This window comes from Corapipo altera, unplaced genomic scaffold (assembly GCF_003945725.1).
Source record: "Corapipo altera isolate COAL_440 unplaced genomic scaffold, ASM394572v1 268, whole genome shotgun sequence".
NCBI lineage: Eukaryota > Metazoa > Chordata > Aves > Passeriformes > Pipridae > Corapipo > Corapipo altera.
Genome location: NW_020884901.1, coordinates 6,453,235 through 6,470,157, shown reverse-complemented (window position 1 = coordinate 6,470,157; position 16,923 = coordinate 6,453,235). Strand labels below are relative to the sequence as shown.

The following is a 16,923-nucleotide window of genomic DNA, read 5'->3' as shown; positions in this document are numbered from 1 at the left end:
ATTCCTCAGCCTGGTGGCATCTCCAGCTTCTTCTGCATCCCTCCCCTTTCCCTTGGAAACCTTCAATGACAGCTATGCCCATCATTCATCCCAGCAGGGCCCGGAGGTGTTCCTGGAACAGACACAATTAACAGCAGCAACAGCGTATGAATGAGGAAAATCGCGTTGAGCTGCGAGCATCTGTAAAACAACCCCCATGAAAAGGCTTTGTCACACTTTGATGGGATAAGACAAAAGGATTCTGCACAAGATTAGGAGGATTCAGAAGGGATGTCTCTAAAAATGGTGTGTTCCTCCAGCGAGCTTGGCTCCTTTAGTGCTGATTTTCTGTGATGTCTGACAGCAGCCAGGGGATGAATCTCTCTTATATTTTCCTGGGTTGCGTGGAAAAGTTAACATTTGAAAGCTAAATGCTCCAAGACACTTTGGTGGAAAACCAACACTGTTAACACTCAATCAAAGAATGATTTAGGTTGGAAAAGACTCCAAGATCATCGAGTCCGACCTGTGACCGACCCCCACCTTGTCACCCAGCCCAGAGCACTGAGAGCCACTTCCAGTCATTCCCTGAACACCTCCAGGGATGGGGACTCCAAACCTCCCTGGGCAGCCCCTTCCAATGCCTGAACATCCTTTCCATGAAAAAATTCTTCTTGATGTCCAACCTGAACCTCCCCTGGTGCAGCTTAAGGCCATGTCCTCTCATCCTGAGGAAACCACAAACCCCTCTAATGCATGAGCTGATCTTCCTTCAGGTCACTTGATTTGAACATCAGCACGTGGGGAAGGGGAGAGCAGGAAAAAGCCCCACGTTGGGTTTCTCCTCCCCGCTCCCTCGGCTCAAACCAAAGCCCTGGCAGCCAAAGCAGCTCCGTGGGAGGGTCAGTGGGGCCAGGGCTGAGCCCCCACTCAGAGCCCCTTTGTGGAGGGCAGAAGAAGTGGGGCTTTATGGGGGCCAACACTGTGCCCATTGTGCGCCGCATTCCTCGCTCCGTGCCGGGGGATGGCGTCTGTTTGTGTGGCAGCCCTCGGCTGAGCAGGGACACTTCACAGCTCTGAAAGGCCACTCTGTGAATGTCAAAGGGCCACCTTGTCTGGCCACCGACGCCTCCACAGCCCCGGCTCCCCCGCCAGGGAAAGCCGGGAATCTCCAGCCCCGGGGCTGTGCTGCCTCCTCCGGGGGCCCTCCCGGCACCACCCACCAGGACCAAGGGGGCTGGGGAGGGAGGGAGCGATGGGCAGACCCTGATGGCCCTGGAGAGCGAGGCTGGATGGGGTCTGTTATGGTTTCCATAAGGAAGAGCAACAAAAGCCTCACTTGCTGCAAAATTTCAACCCCAGATGGTGTGTCCTGGTTTCTCAGAATAAGCCCTGGAGATCATGGCAATGCAGGGATGGGACAGGAAACCTCAATGCAGAGAAGGACACATCAGTGAGGATGGCAGGGAAACAGGGCTGGTCCCCACTGGACACACCAGTGGTCCCTCCATCCCCCAGATCTCTGCTCAGGCAGTAGCAGAAGACAGGCTGAAGCAGTGCCTGAAGTCAGGCTGGGCAACAACCCCAAACCAGAGTCCAGCCACAAGAGCTTAAATAGTTGAGCCAATATTTTTTTTTTGAGGGCAGTCAGTGTTTGCCAGAGCAGCAAGTCTGCAACAGAACAACACAGGAACGGCAAAGCCTGCTGGAAAACCCACAAAATAACAGGATTTCTGAGAAGCCACAATTACCATAGGGGAGATGATAACAATCCACCTTTCCCTGCTGCTGTGTCCAGTCACTCATTCATTTCCTATCCCTGTCTGCAACCGAAAAAAAAGGGGTGCAGGTACAAAATTTACCTGTTTGTGGAGGGAGAGGGGAGGAGAGCTAATTGGATGTAAAGGATGCAAGAGGCTGAAACAGGAGAGAGATTTAGATAATTAAAGCATGCAGAAAAATAGGCTCTAACAGGGTATTCTTCTGCTTTTCTGACGTCCACATGTAATAATTTCCGCTACAAAACAAGATCTGTTCTCTGCAGAATGATGCTGACAAGGCATTACTGGGAGATAATGAGCCACCAGTTGTGCTCAGCTGATCTATAAAGGGGAGAGTAGCCTTTTTAAAGGGAAAAAAGAGGTGCCTTTTTGTCTGGTTTTTTTGGGGTTTTTTAAAGACAAATCCTTAAGGACTTGAGCTCCCAAGGTCATCTCTCCAAAGGGGAGCAGTGCCCAATGTGGTTTTACCAGACTGCTAAAGTACAGCAGAATGGAAATACAGATCCCACGCAAAGAAGAGACATTTCAGAAGTGTGATGACACTTCAAAGACAGAAAATGAAGGTTTTTATCTATGCAGAACGAGAACTCCATTGCTTCCCCCAAATAACCTCCTGGGGTTGGGATGGGCAGCAGTCCTGGGAACATGAGGCTTCTCTGATCTCAAACCACAGCCTTGAGCACCCTTCCTGTGCAGGCTGGTGGAGCTCCACAAAAACCTTGAATTTCAGTGGATCTGCATTTCCTGACTAGCCAAACAACATCAAACTCTGCTCCACATGATGCCCAAGGTGCCTCCAGACTGTGACCCACCTGGCTGCCTCCCAACACCATCAGGACCAGTGTTCCTTACTGCTTCTCTCCCCTTGATCTCTTTGCACCTTTCCACATCCCACCAGCTCCACAATCCTAGCATGTGGCTCTCCCTGCCCAGCTCCCCCAGAAACCCCAGCCCTTATTCAAAGGCCTCAACAAAGCACATTGTCCAGAGCTGCTGACCTTACCCTCACCAGCAAGACTCTTGCAAACCCCCATGAGCAGGGGTCACAAGATCAGCCTCTCCACACAGAATCCCACCACAAAGGCAGCACACAGGGATGGTCACTGCCCTCCCTGCTCAGCCTCTGAGCATCCCTGCTCCAGGGGACAGCCATGTACAGATGCTCTCAGGGACACTCTGCCTTCTTTCTTTTTAATATGGACATGATGTCCCCTCGAGGGGGCAAAACATCTCTGAATTAACACTTGGACATTTATATGCATGTTATTCTTTTTTCTCAATGGAAATGAGTGACAGGAGCTGTCTCTCGTATGATTTATGCCAAGCCTGCAGCACAAACCGTGCAGGAACCAGGAGCACAGAGCTGTCTCCACAGCCAGCAGTAAGGAAAAGCTGCTCAGACAGCACAGGAGCAGAGCACTGCACCCTTGGGCAGTGGGTTTCAGCCCACAGGAACCAAAGCTCACATCACCTCCAAGTCTCTGCTTCCCATCGCCCTTCTGCTTGTGGGGAAACGGAGGCACAGGCAGAGGGAGCAACTTAAATTAATCCACAGATCCCAGTTTAACATCACCTGTTTTCACTTGGGACAATGGCAGCAAATACGTGTGTTTAGTCTGCAGCTTTTTTAAGGAAGTGGAAAAATTTTAACCCAGTTTAGATTGTTAACCCAGGTTTAAGTAAACCACGAGGCAAAGCTGTGCCAGGGGAGGTTTAGGTTGGATATTTGGAAAATATTCTTCCCCCAGAGAGTGGTTGGGCACTGAACAGTCTCCCCAGAGTAGTGGGCACAGCACTAAAGCTGCCAGAGCTCAAGGAGCATTTGGACAATGCTCTCAGAGACAGGGTGGGATTGTTGGGGTGTCTGTGCAGGGTCAGGGGTTGGACTGGATGATCCTTGTGGGTCCCTTCCATCTTAGAATATCCTGTGATCCTTGAAACACCCCACAGCAGCCACAGCTCTCCTCTTGCACACTGGCACAGGTCATGCTGCACCAAAAGTTGTCTCTCCTAGAACCAGGGTAAGTTAGTTTAAAACACAAAACCTCCCAGGGAAATGGGGAACTGAGGCTGAGCCCTTCTGCCAGACAGCAGCTTCTCATAACACCATCTCCACTTCACAGCTCTACTCCCCCATGCACATCCCAAATCCTGGGGTGCAAGAGCTCGTGGGCTAAACTTGCTGCCTCCACAACTGCAGGAAAAGCAAAGCCACAAAGGTCTACCCTGGGAAAGCCTGGGGTGAATGACTTGCAGGAGGTAAATCAGGGTCATCCCACCTCTCCCTCGTTGCTTGGGAGCACAGGGAAGCCCCACACCAGCATCCAGCAGATGAGCTGCCAGGGCCCCACACCACAGGGTTGCCCTTGGCCAGTGTTTGCAGCCCCATGTGGGGACAGGGCAGGGATGGCAGCGAGGTAAAAATAAATAAATCAAAAACTGCAGAGTCATTTGACGTCTCCTGCTCCTCAGGAGGGTACCACATGCTGCCTCATCCAGGCTGGCCTCATCCTGCTCCTTTAAATCCATCAGCCAGACGACAGGTTTACACGGGAGAGTTATTTTGGTGTGTGTTGAAGGAGCTGTGCCCGCAAGGCTCCTCACATCGGGGCACGACAGCTGTGAAACTAAAAGGCTTTCTCAAACCAAACCTCTTCCCCCTCAGCCTGCACATCCCAGGGCTGCTGAGGGAGCAGCTGCTGTGCCATGACTCAGCTGGGGACATGAGTGGCATTCGGGGCAAAGCTGTGCAGGGCACAGAGGGCCAGAAACACTGCAATGAGCCCCAGCACTCCCACTGCTGCTGGGGCTGGAGACCATCAACCCACCTTTGCTGCCTCTGGCTTTGCCCCCTGCCCAGCCCTGGGGAGCAGGAGATGAGAGTTCAGGCACAGGACTCTGCTCACATGAAGTAAAAAGGAAAAATAAGTGCCCAGGGGAGGGGTGCAAGGCTGGGAGATCTGGGCTAGGCAGCCCAGGTACATCGACCTTCTCCAGCAGCATCACCTTCACCTTTGCCTCCTCCACCAGGAGGGAGGTTCCTCCTTCCTCAGAGGACACAGAGACAACTCAGCTTTCAACTCCAGGTGCCCAGAAGATGGTGTGAGATGTAGCTGGTGGGGGCAGCTCCTGGTTGGAGCTACATCACCATGGGCTGGGGCCACCACCAGCCACCCTCCCCTCCCTGTCCCCATCCCCAGGGCTTTGCAGCAGGAGCACAGCCCTTCCAGCTCAGCCCGTGCACCCAACATGAGTCACCATCCTCATTCTCCACTACTCTGACCTTGACCATGGCCCTTGAAACTTCAGCTTCATTCCCCACCCTTCCTCTATGGACTATGAACACTTCCAGGCCACAGCTATCTTTAGCAAGCATCTGCACAGCATCCAACCCAGAGAAATGTGGTTTTATCTGAGGTTTCTAGGCGTTAACCGCAACAGGGACAACTCACTCCCCCTCTCTGAGCAGCCCAGGACTCCATCCAGCCCCACAGCAAGCTCCAGCTTCAACCACACACAGCTCTTCATCTAACAAAAAAAACCCACCCAAACCAGAGCACAGAAATACCCTGCCATCCCAGAGGGGGATCTCAGTGGATCTTCCCAGATAATCAAATTTAAACCACCACCAAAACAGACCTTTGATTAGCAGCCATGGAGGCCATTCATAGCGACAGCATGTCAGGTCAATGTGCACTCCCAAAATCAACTCTGTGCCTGGGGAAAGGGATTTCTTTTTATTTTTATTTGACAGTCTGCATTTGAGGTCTAGTTAACAAACAGCAGACTTGGGTTGCCATCTGGCTGGCCCGAGAGCGTGCCGAGAAATAATACTAATAATCATCATATGGTGGTGCTTTAAAAGGCAGTTTTACAAAAGGCTGGGCAAGCTGATTGAAACCTATGAGGCATGTTTTGTGTGCCCCGAGGGCTTGGCCTTCGGGCACTTTGCCTCTCCAATCAGCCTTCCTCAAAAAGGGTCAGAGTCCAAAAATCACGCCGCTGTTTCACCCAGAGACTGATCTGAACAGCGGCCGCTTCTCTCTGAGGGCAGCACGCAGGAATTCACTTGTGCAACCTGGAGTTGGGCTGGTGCTTTATTAATTAAATAAACAAATAATGGAGCTTACAGGATTTTTCATGTCAACAAAGCAGTAGCTGGCTGCTGGTGTTGGGCAATGCCTGCGTGCCTCATCCCGAGCAGGGATTGCCCGGAGGGACACACGCCGCTCCTCCAGGGACTCGACAGCAGACACCCAGGGTTTCCAGCACCAGAGCCAAAAATCTCATTCCTGGATTCACACTGCAATGCAGAAGAGGTTCTCCCACCCATCAGGGCATATCCCACTCTGGGACCCACATCCCTGATGCATCCCTGCACCCATCCCAGCAGCACACAGGCAGGGGCTGTGTTCAGCCCCAGTGTCCCACTTTAACACAACAGAAACGAGGGGAGCATTTGCCCCACCGGGCTTTGTGTCCCACTCCATTTTCCCATACACATCACCACGCACAAGGCTGCCCATCTTGCAGCCATTCTGATGCCCCCAGCCCTACAACACAGACAACTGACCTAATTTTCCTCTTTTTAAAAACACCCAGAGGTCATCTCTGTCTGCAGCAAACCCCACTGAGCCGGGAAGAGAAACACAGAGCGACCTCTGTTAGCAACATCCCCCCTCCCCAAATCTTCCTCTGCATTTTGCCCTGTGCTGTCTCTTCTAAATGGCTGAGAATGAGCATCTCCCACATCCCTCAAGGCTGTGAAATGGTGCTGAGGAGAAGCTGGGGAGGTCCCTGCCATTCCTGGGCGCACACACGCTGGGGTGTGGTGTGATGGCTCACTACATGCTCCGACTCCACCTCATTCTCCTTCACAACTCAGAGCATCTCACCTGAAGTTCCCAAGGGCGTTTCTTGGCTCGCCCCACACAGAGAAACGTGGAGAGACATCACACACGTCCATGCTTCACCCACTGCCCAGTGACTCAGAGCTGGGGCAAGAATGCTCCCTCCCAGTTAACCCAGTTGCTCCAGCAGTGCTTTCCCTCCTCTCCCACCTCTCAAAGACAAGATTTGCCCCATTTCCCTTTCTGCCCAATTTGCCTTTCCAGTAGATCTGACCAAATTCACACTTTCAATTCTGTGGCAAGCCCTGATGCTTCCAGGCACATCTTCCCAAACCCAAAACAGCCACTAAAAAAAAAAAAAAAAAAGTGAAAAACTCTGTACTTTCCACCCCCAAGAATCACCTTTTTTAGTAAGAAGGTCACTCCAGTCAACTGGAGTGTTACTTTTAAGTTCTGAATTCTCAGAGCTTATGCAAGCAGAAAACTGCAGCATTGAAACAAAAAGGAAGGACATCAACAGAGGGCTTGGGTGTTTGGGAAAAGATAATGTATAAAATAATTACAGGCAGCATGTCCCTGCAGAGCATTTCGACTCTGACTCAGCTCCAGCCTTGGCAGGGAAGTGCAGGTGTTCAACACACACTGAGCCCAGACTAAACCCTAAAAGACAGAAAGGCAGCAGGAGCCTGGGAAGGCTGGAAGTCACTGCAGGGTGGTTTGCTGGGATCTCCTCCAAGGACAGACCTTGCAGCCTGCTGCATGTGAGCAAGAGCTGGGGACCCAACGGGTCAGGCTGCTGCTCAGTCTGTTCTTGCAGGGACACAGAGACACCCCCAACTCAGCCACGAATCTCTGACAGCCGACAGATCACCGGCTGGAGGAAAAATAATTGCGTGCCAGCTTTTAAAAGGCAAGATGTGAGGGTGGGTGAGGCGAAATGAAGAGGAACACATTCATTATACAAGAACTCGAAGCATCAGCTCCGGTGACTGTAAACACCAGGCAAGGCAGGAGCCCACTCTGTGGTCAATCTGCTGCTTCCATCCCGAGGCTCGGCAAGGGCAGAGCACAAAGCTTTGCCTGCCTCCAGCATAATGAATATCCTTTCACAAAATAAACCTCTCCAAAGCCCCTGTGCTCCACCCCAGCCTCCCCTCCCCTCCCCAGCTGAGGCGTGAAAGCCGTGCTGTCCGACAGGGACTATGGGATGCACAAGGCATTAGAGGAGAGGTTCTGCTTCCGTGCGACTCAGAAATGCAAGTCAACTCCCTTGGGGGCTGCCAGGGCTTTTGCCACAGCTACGGATATTTTTATAATCCAGCCCTTGAACGGGGAAGAATAATCTTCATGAATTTTTATAAGACCAACTTCCTTCCTGCTATTTTTTTTTTTAATTTTTCTTTCAAATACTCACACCAGATGACAAGATCCATTCTTGCCTGACCCCGAGTCCCAAAATACCCCCCAAATCCCAACGCCACGCGCACGGGCCCCGCAGGAGGGACGCCTGGCCTTACTCACTGGTCACACTGGGCACTGCTGGAGCCGGTGGGGCTGCAGGCACAGGGCTGGCACCTCTGGGTGTCCTGCTCCAGGTAGAATCCATGAGCACAGCTCTCGCAGTGCAGCCCCGCGTACCCGGCGAGGCACCGGCACTGCCCCGTCGTGCGGTTGCATTCGGACACTCCAACACTGCCCACAGAGCTGCAGTTGCACAGATCTCCTGCAAGGGAAAAAGAAACACATGGAATCACAAAACAGGGTGGCTTGGAAGAGAACTTAAAGCTCATCTTGTTCCATCCCCTCGCCGTGGGCAGGGACACCTTCGATCAGACCAGGTTGCTCCAAGCCCCATCCAACTTGGCCTTGGACACTTCCAGGGATGGGGCAGCCCCAGCTTCTCTGAGCAACTCGTGCAAGGGCCTCACCGCTCCCTTTGTGCACCCCAGGTTGGAAACTTCATCACTGGAAGGATGATGTTTGCTTTAAAATGTTGAGATGACAAAAAAAAAAATGTTGGGAGCACACTGGCGTTTGAAACCCCCTGGTTCGTTCTTCAAATTTCTCTCTAAAGAAGAGCTAGAAGATTACAGGTATAACTACCTAAAATATATATATATATTTTATATATATATATATATATATGTAACTGTATCTAATGTCTGTGTGTGTATATACACCCATATCCACCCTCATAGCTGTCTGGTTCCATCACTCCAGGACCACTAGCTGTGTAATATTAGGATAAAATCAGCAACAGGTGGCAAAATCATTAATTATAAGATTCTCCATTTCACAACACTGGAAAACCCCTGCTTTACCAGCAGGCTGGTCATTATGGTGCAGGACACACACCAACACAATGAACTGGAATCAGCATCTCCCATTCCTGAAGAAGGGATACAGAATCCCCTGAAAATCTGCCCTCGAGGGAGCACTGAGCACAAGAAAACAGCTTTAAAAACTGGGGGGGGTGGAGCTGTGGGCAGACAGAGACCTCCACCACCTAAACCACAACAGGTGAGCAGGGGGACCCACATCTCTGCTTTGGGGACACTCTGTATTTACAGGGGTTCTGGAAAGCACACACTGAGCAGCTGCTTTTTTTAAGAGAGAAGCAAATCTTTTGATCAAGTGATGAATTCCCAATCCCCCCGCACGTTATTTCTCATAATACTTTAAAGCCCCAAACGCACTGAAGAGAACAACCCTCTCCCCGGCAATTTGTTTCTGCCAAGAGCTTTATCTCCGTTCTTTCATTGCAAAATATTTAGTGCCTTAATAATTCAAAGTATTTCTCTGCCAAGAGTGAATTATAAACAAGGATTATTTGCAGAAATAGTGCATAAAGTATCGGGGGCTTTACGCAACTGCTGGTGTTTGTTATTCCCTGAGAAGAGCCAGTGTTCAGGGCACTTCATGGAGAGGGGAGAGGCCGGGTCCCCATCCCAAGAAAACTTGATTTTAAGATCAAATCATGTTAAGAAGACCCAGCACTAATGCTCTGTATCAGCACAAGTATTTCAGATTATTTAACACTGATGTTGTGCCCCAATCCAATGGAAAGGGCCTCAGCAGGTGCCACACCAAAAACCCAGCGACCAGATAAAGATGAACTTATGAATCTGTGAGTAATCTGAAATCAGACCACACTGAAGAGCTCAGTGTATCTTTGGAGCCACAAGCCATAAGGTCTCCTCATCACAGCAGTGAGTTTTCAAGGAATGCTAGGAGCCGTGTGGGAAGGATCCCACTATCCCCACAAAGGGATTGTGCAGGAGCACCTGGGTCGTTAAACAGCCCCCCAGAGCTTTTCCTCGTCATCCATTTTCTTCCAACACACAAAGAAATATGAGTTATTTAGCTCTGTTACTCTATCACAGGATCCCCACAGAAGTCATGTTGTCCCTATACACCTGTGAAATTGCACCAACATTTCCTTCAATCCAAAATAGCAAATAGGACAAACACCTCAAGATCTGCAATTATCCACTTCAGCAGCCACTTCACATAATGAACCAAATTCCCAGTTCAATTATCCAGAACCTTATCGATTTGGGCACTTGGGCTTCCCCCTGCCAACAGATGCCAGGATAACTTGTTGAGCAAAAGCACTCTGGAGTTTGTCAAACGTGCATCAAAACAAATTTCCCTTTCAAAGCTCATTACGTGCGGGGCCATTAGACCCACCAGACTTGATTAAGACAAGAAAACGAGCATCATACCCCTTCTAATGGCATGGGAGGCACTCAGAGGGCAGGTCCCACACAGGGTAATGAGCTGCTCCGTGTGGAGACCACCCCTGTGCTCCAGGAGCATCGCAGCCAGAGCCACCCGAGACCATCCCGACACTCCAGCCGAGAGCTGAAGCTCAGTTGGGAAGCTATAGGTGATTCAAGTTGAATTCCCATTGGAAGTGCTGCCATCCTGCTGGAGTGATGTGATGGGGAAGAACTCCCCCATGCCAATGGGGACCACTCGAAAGCGCTGCTCTGCTCCTGCCCTTTCCATCCAGCAAACCAGCTCTGCAACACTGGCTCCTCAGGAGAGCAAGAAATGCTGCAATAATCCAAACTAACACTGGCAAAAGCAGCTTTTTGTTGGGAGGCTGGTGGAAATCCAGCTCCAGCTGCCTTGGCAGCGCCAGAGGAGGCTGATTCTGCTGGTGATGGGGGCGCAGAACTGAGCCCATCTGGTGCAGAGGCCGCAAAATCACCCCCGAGTGTGTGATAAGGCACAACGGGGCACAACATACAGAGGATGTGCCCCAAAAGGGTTGTTTGGGGGAGGTTGTTGCCTCCCCCAAACCATCCCAGAGATCTCTGGGGAGGGATGGTGGTCCCCATCAGGGAAGCAGCATCACATGTGGTCCCCACCCACCCCAAATGCACCCAGCTCAGCTCACACGTTCGCTCAGCTGATGCGACTCCAAAAACGCCCCGAAGCCCCAGAGGTCGGGCAGACGAGGAAGGAGATCCAGACACAGCACTGAAATCCATCGCCTGGCACAGCGTCGAGGCCGAGGCTTGACGTGATGATGTACCAGACTATGAACACCCGAGGCCTAATTTAAAAGGTACTTTGTTGTCCCGACAGCAGCCGGGCTCGAGAAGGCGAGAACGGTCCTTCAGCCAGATAACGAACATCTGCCCTGGACTCTGGGAACACAGCACAGATGATGAGCACTACAGAAGAAAAATCAGGGAACATTGTCCTGGCTCCCGGCCATATCCTGGCTTTTTGGAGCCTTTATTCAGTTTTCTCAAGCAAATGTTTTGCTTTTGAAGGTAACCTTCAAAAACACCTTGCTGAGAGCTTTTGTGAACACAAAGGAACAAACGAGGGTGGATGAACCCCGGAACTGTCCCACTCCAGGCTGCTCAACCACAGCTGGAGGTATTGTGTTGAGGTTGGGATAACACCATCAGCAAGGGGAGCCAAGGGCAAAGACCTCCCAGGGATGGGGCACTAGTCCAAGCTCTGACTCTCCCAGCTTGCTCTAGTGACTCACCCTCGCCCTGCCTCAGTTTCCCCATCTCAGGGTGTTCACCCACCCCCAGGGCCTCCAAGCCCTGCTCGTCTCTGCCTGTTTCCCATTGCTAAACCATCCAGGTTCCCGTGCCCTCCCCACAAAGCACCACACAACAGCTCAAAGCACGTGGTTATCACTGATAAAACCCACCACCTTTGCTCGTGATGGCATTGATAGGCTTTAATTAATTAACAGCCCCATGACGTTCTGAGGTGCCAGAATAGAGGCACCATAAAACTGCGTGTCACTGCCACATATTCCCCCTTCAAACAACCCAAACACCACTCCCTTCAGGAACAACATTTAACCTTCACTTATTGCTCAGAGGCAGGTAGAGTGAAAGGGAAGGTTCCCCATTTGGTACAGCAAGGGGCACTGTGTGGGACGCAGATTTAATATGCAATTTCAGTCACCCCAACCTCAAACTGATTAATTATTATTATTATGCAAAAGTCATAGGTTACCAATAAACTGAAGAATAGATACTGATTAGATCCACACCATGGCTGTAAGCACCACTGACACAACCAAGAACCTCCAGGTTTGCAGGTACCCTGTGACCCCTCAGTGTGGCCACCTCAAGCTCAGTGCCGGCCCCTCAACATGGATCTCAGCCTCCAAATCCCACCCCAATGCAAAACCCAACTCTGCAAATCCCAGCAACATCTCAGCCTGCACCAGGTCCATCGTCACACCACATTCCTTCATCTCCCATCCCCTCCCAGGACTTAAACAGGGTTTGTTCTGGAGTAAAAATCCTTTCTCAAATTATTTTTTTCACATCCTTTCAGCTTTGCAGTGTTTTAGGTCCTAACACGTATTTTAAGCGTGATTCCTTCTCCCCTCCAAGCCACTTAGTGAATGAATAATTTAAAAACGGGTGAAATATTTACAAAGGGCTAAAGAAGCCAACACTGTGAAAAGCACGAAGGTCTCTGTGAAACCACATTTGCTGGGGACATCCTGAAACAGTGCAAATCCTGACCAAACTCACCTACTCTCTGGGAGCCAGTATGGAAAAATCCAAGATGCACATTTTTTTGTTATAAGAACGCGCAGCTGTAAGAGCAAGGGAAGTCCCAGGGATGCCATTTATTGTCCTGCTGCAAAAGCACCCCCAAGGAGACAGACATTCTCTGTTCTGTGGAAAAGATGAAGGAAAAAAAATAATATATGTAACCTGGAGGTGCTGTTGTGGGTTTGGGTGGTATCACAGCCACGGCAGCACTGCAGCCACCAAACAGCTCAGCAGGAATCTCACCTCCCAAACACCCCACAAGTATCCTGCTGGATTTAAACCAGCAGGAATGATGCCAGGGAAGGGGCATCTCCTGCCATTTCACAGAATCATTAAGGTTGGAAAAGATCTCCAAGATCACAAGAGTCCCACCTTTGACCCATCACAACCTTGTCCCCCAGACCAGAGTTCCAGGTCCAGTTGTTCCTCGAACACCTCCAGGGATGGGGACTCCACCATCATTTGCTGGTAGGGGCAAAGCCAGAAGTGCCCACCTGCTCCCTCCCTCCCCTGCACACTAAGGTGAGCAGCCCAAAGCCCAGCCCTAAGGCTGGAGACACCTCCTTCTTGATTACAGAATGTTTGTAGTTACCCTGGGTTTATACCAACCTCCCTTCACACTACTCTGACCTCCCAAAACCAGCTTCAACTCAACATCCCACTCACTTCCACAGGGAGGATGAAGCCACTGTATCCACTGCACACAACAGCATCTCATTGCTGGAAAGGCTCTGTTTTGGGATTAATTCAGCAGTTTCCCCCCCTCTCCCTCAACCCCATACTTCATTCCCAAATTCAAGCCCTACCTTCTCTCCCTTCTCTCTCATTTCCCCTTCTCAATCCCTCTCCAGGCACCATATTCCTGACAACACAGGAATAAAGGGATCAGGCAGCAGGTTTAAAAATCTATCCAAGGTCATTTCCTTTCCCCTTGTAATTAAATTGTGGAACTCATTGTCAGGGGATGTTCTGGCTGCCAGAAATACCTACGGCTTCAAAGGAGGACTGGAAAAGCTCACGGAGGACAGGTCTGCTGGTAGCTGTTAAACACAGGGATCTGGAAGAAGCATCCTGATGGGAAAGTCCCTGAAATGCTGGCTGCAAAAAGCCAGGACTATGCCCTGCCCTCTTGGCATTTTCTTCTGGCCAGTCTTGGATGGGTGAAGCTTTGCCCTGAGCCAGGCTGGCAGTTCTGATTTTCTCCTCTTTTCCACTGCTTGGGGACGGTGGAGGCTCCAGTTCCTCCCCCTAAACCCCACAAATCCCCCTTAAAGAGTTAGGCACAGCTTTTTCCACTGGGAATTTTCTCTTGTTACAGCCAAAGGCACAGCTGTGCTGCACCACTGCTCTTTCTTTCCCCCTTGCCTCTCAACGGGCTCTTTCTCTTACCCCCGAGAAGAACTTCATCCCTTCAGTACAATTCACTGATGGGATGAAAAGGGCAGTGGGATGAAGGTCAGGACAGTACTGTCCCAGCATGGGATAACGAGAGTATCCATGAGCTGATTGTTAAAAGAGAAGGTCCTACTTTACACAGCCCTTGTAAAACAATTCACTGAGCTCTAGCCCATTCCTTCCACATCTCCAGTCTAGCCCTGGACTGGTATTTGTGTTCAACTCCACCACTCCTCACTTGGATGCAACCCCACGGATGCTGTGAGGGCAGGAGCTGCTGTTATCCCAGTGCAAGAATGCTTTGGCCTCCAACCTTCTCCCACAGACTGCAGCAGATCTGAGAGGGCACAGCCTGGCTGAGCTCTCCCACAGGGAGCTGAGGAACATCTGCCACAGGCTAAGAGCTCCTGCAAGAACAGGATCAGAGATGAGCTGATGCACTGTGACTTCCTAAAGAGAAGTGTTCTGCCAAGTCCCAGGACTCATTCCCATCTAGACAGCACTCAGCACAAAATAATAGTCAACTCTTGCATCACTAAGGTGCATTAAAGTGCTCAGACCTGTAATTTACTCTCACTTGAGGCTACAATGCAAAGCCAGACTGGTAGGAAGAATATCTCTGCCTACTCCAAAAAAAATTTATATAGATATAGGAGTGTCTTCTGCTATTTAGCATTCACTTATTACTGAGTGCACTAGATTCAGGGCACTTATAGATTCCACCAAGTTTTGGGCACTGCAGAGTCAGGTGTGCTGGTGGTGAAGAGAACAGCATTCACATTAATACTGTTAAGAGCTTTACACAAGTCACTTGTGCTGTTCCAATAAAAGGCTTTTATGGGTCAACAAGGGGAAAAATACAAGAATTTCTCAATGCTCATACATCACTTGTAATGTCATTAAAAGATTAAACATACTTGTTGAGGAAAATTAAATCAGATTAAATCTCTCTCTTATCACTTGGAAAGAAGCACAAAGCCCAGGTCCCAACTCTTGGGGGTCACCACAAGCACTTTCCATCAGTGTTAAGAAGGCAGGGTTGGGACTTCAGCCAAACTCCAGCTCAGCCCTAACAGTGTCACACTTCTGCCATTCCAAAGGGATGGGGCATCGCTCCCCACCACAGCTCACAGCCCCCCTCTCCCTCAGCAAACCCACCCTCAGACCCTCCCCAAATGCACAGGCTGCTTCACTCCCTGGGATTATTCTTATTCCTTCCCTGCACCTGCAATGAACATACAGGCATTTGGTTACTGAGGAGTTCCTGAAAGCTTCCCCACAAAGAGGAATTCTGTTGGTTTTTATTCCTTTTTGTTGCTAAACAAGTCAGTAACCTGTGCAGGGGAGCTTTGAACCTGCTCATTCCCCAGTAAATGTGCTTTAAAAGTCAGATTCACAGGTGTAAAGCTGTCTTGGGAGACTAAAGGATAAAGCCCTGCAAAAATTAGGGGAAAAAAAATGAAAAAGTAAAATATGGATTCTCATTAACTTTATATTCCTCCTGCACTGGGAGATCTCCATGTCACAGCACAGTTGGGGCACAACACCTGAGGAGCTCCCGTGGATGGGACAAGGGGATGTCAGGAGGAGCAGGAGTGGTCCTGGAGTCATTAAGATCCAGGTTATAAGGCAGAAAGCTGTGCAGGAGGGATTGCACAGCTGCAGCCGAGGAATTATTCATTCCTATGTAACAATAAATTTCCATACGCAGACAAACCCTCCGGGTCTCTTACGAAGCAGACTGTGTACAAAGAGGAATGTGGCCCTAAAATGTTTATGATACAAGAAGCTACAGTAACTTCAAATAGACCAAATACATGCTTGAGGATTAAAACCTCCACAGTTTGAAAAAAAAAAAAAAAAAAAAACCAGATCCAAGCCTTTTAATTAATTTAAAAATAGTTTTGTTGGTATTTTACTTTAGTTGGTTAGATTTTCCCACTAATATTTCCACAAATGTCTGCAACCATATAAATATTCCATGTTTCTGTTTGAAAATCTCCATATTTTTTACCACCCAGAGCGTGACACAGCCAACCCAACTCGGGGTTTAGAGATAAACAGGGTAAAAAGTAACTTTGGCAAATATCTCCCTACCAGAGCACAGCAACCCTGGCAGCTCATACCCTCCTGACAGACGTACTTGTGTGGCACCCCTCAGGAAATTAAATTGTTTTGTCAGCAAAATACTTTTGGTCAAAGATCAAGACACCTCACACGGGATGGGGCTGGGAATTTAGTAGCAGATTCCAATTTTAGTATCTATCCACCATGCCCTGGCAGAGAGAGGGATTAAAAAGAGCTGCATGAATAATACAAACTATAATCATCTGTTGAAGGCTCTGTGTGCTCAGATTCCTGCAAAAAGTAATTAAACTCACAAACTTTGCTCGGTGCTTTGGAGAGTTGCAGCTAATGAACGAACACGTTAATTTGTATGGGAGCTTTAAGGAGCCACAGAGAAAACCCTGAGCAAGAACTGTGCTTCCAACTGTTTGTGTTTGGGCTATAAAGTTGTGCTGCATGAACAACCAGCAAGAAAACAGGGGTTAGGAGATGAGTTGGAGGATGAGCTTGGATGAACAGCCCTCTACCACATCCCAGCCTTCCCAGCACAGCTCCCACTGCAGAGTCCTCTGGGTGAGACCTCGGGGAGAACCAGCTCTGACCACCACCTGGTCATAGTTAAACTACACTAGTGATTTCTCCTTGCTTGAATTAACAAATGAAAACTTCCTCGCAAGGAACTCCAGCAAGATGCAGAGTACAGCCAGGGAAGGAATCACCAGAGACCTGCTCCCTCCATGCCTCCATTTCTAAGATGGTTACAAACTGCAAGTCAAGAAGGGCAACTCTTGAGCCCCAAAA

At 49.8% G+C, this 16,923-nt stretch overlaps 1 protein-coding gene across 1 annotated transcript in view; it reads right to left on the bottom strand.

Annotated features, from left to right (window-relative positions):
- Positions 1-16,923, bottom strand: part of MEGF9 (multiple EGF like domains 9) — a gene marked incomplete at its 5' end in the record, with an annotated part of 46,640 nt that overhangs the window by 14,543 nt on the left and 15,174 nt on the right. Inside the window, one exon of the mRNA XM_027649856.1 lies at positions 8,132-8,333. Coding sequence (XP_027505657.1) covers positions 8,132-8,333 — 202 coding nt within the window. The remainder of the gene's footprint in view (positions 1-8,131; positions 8,334-16,923) is intronic.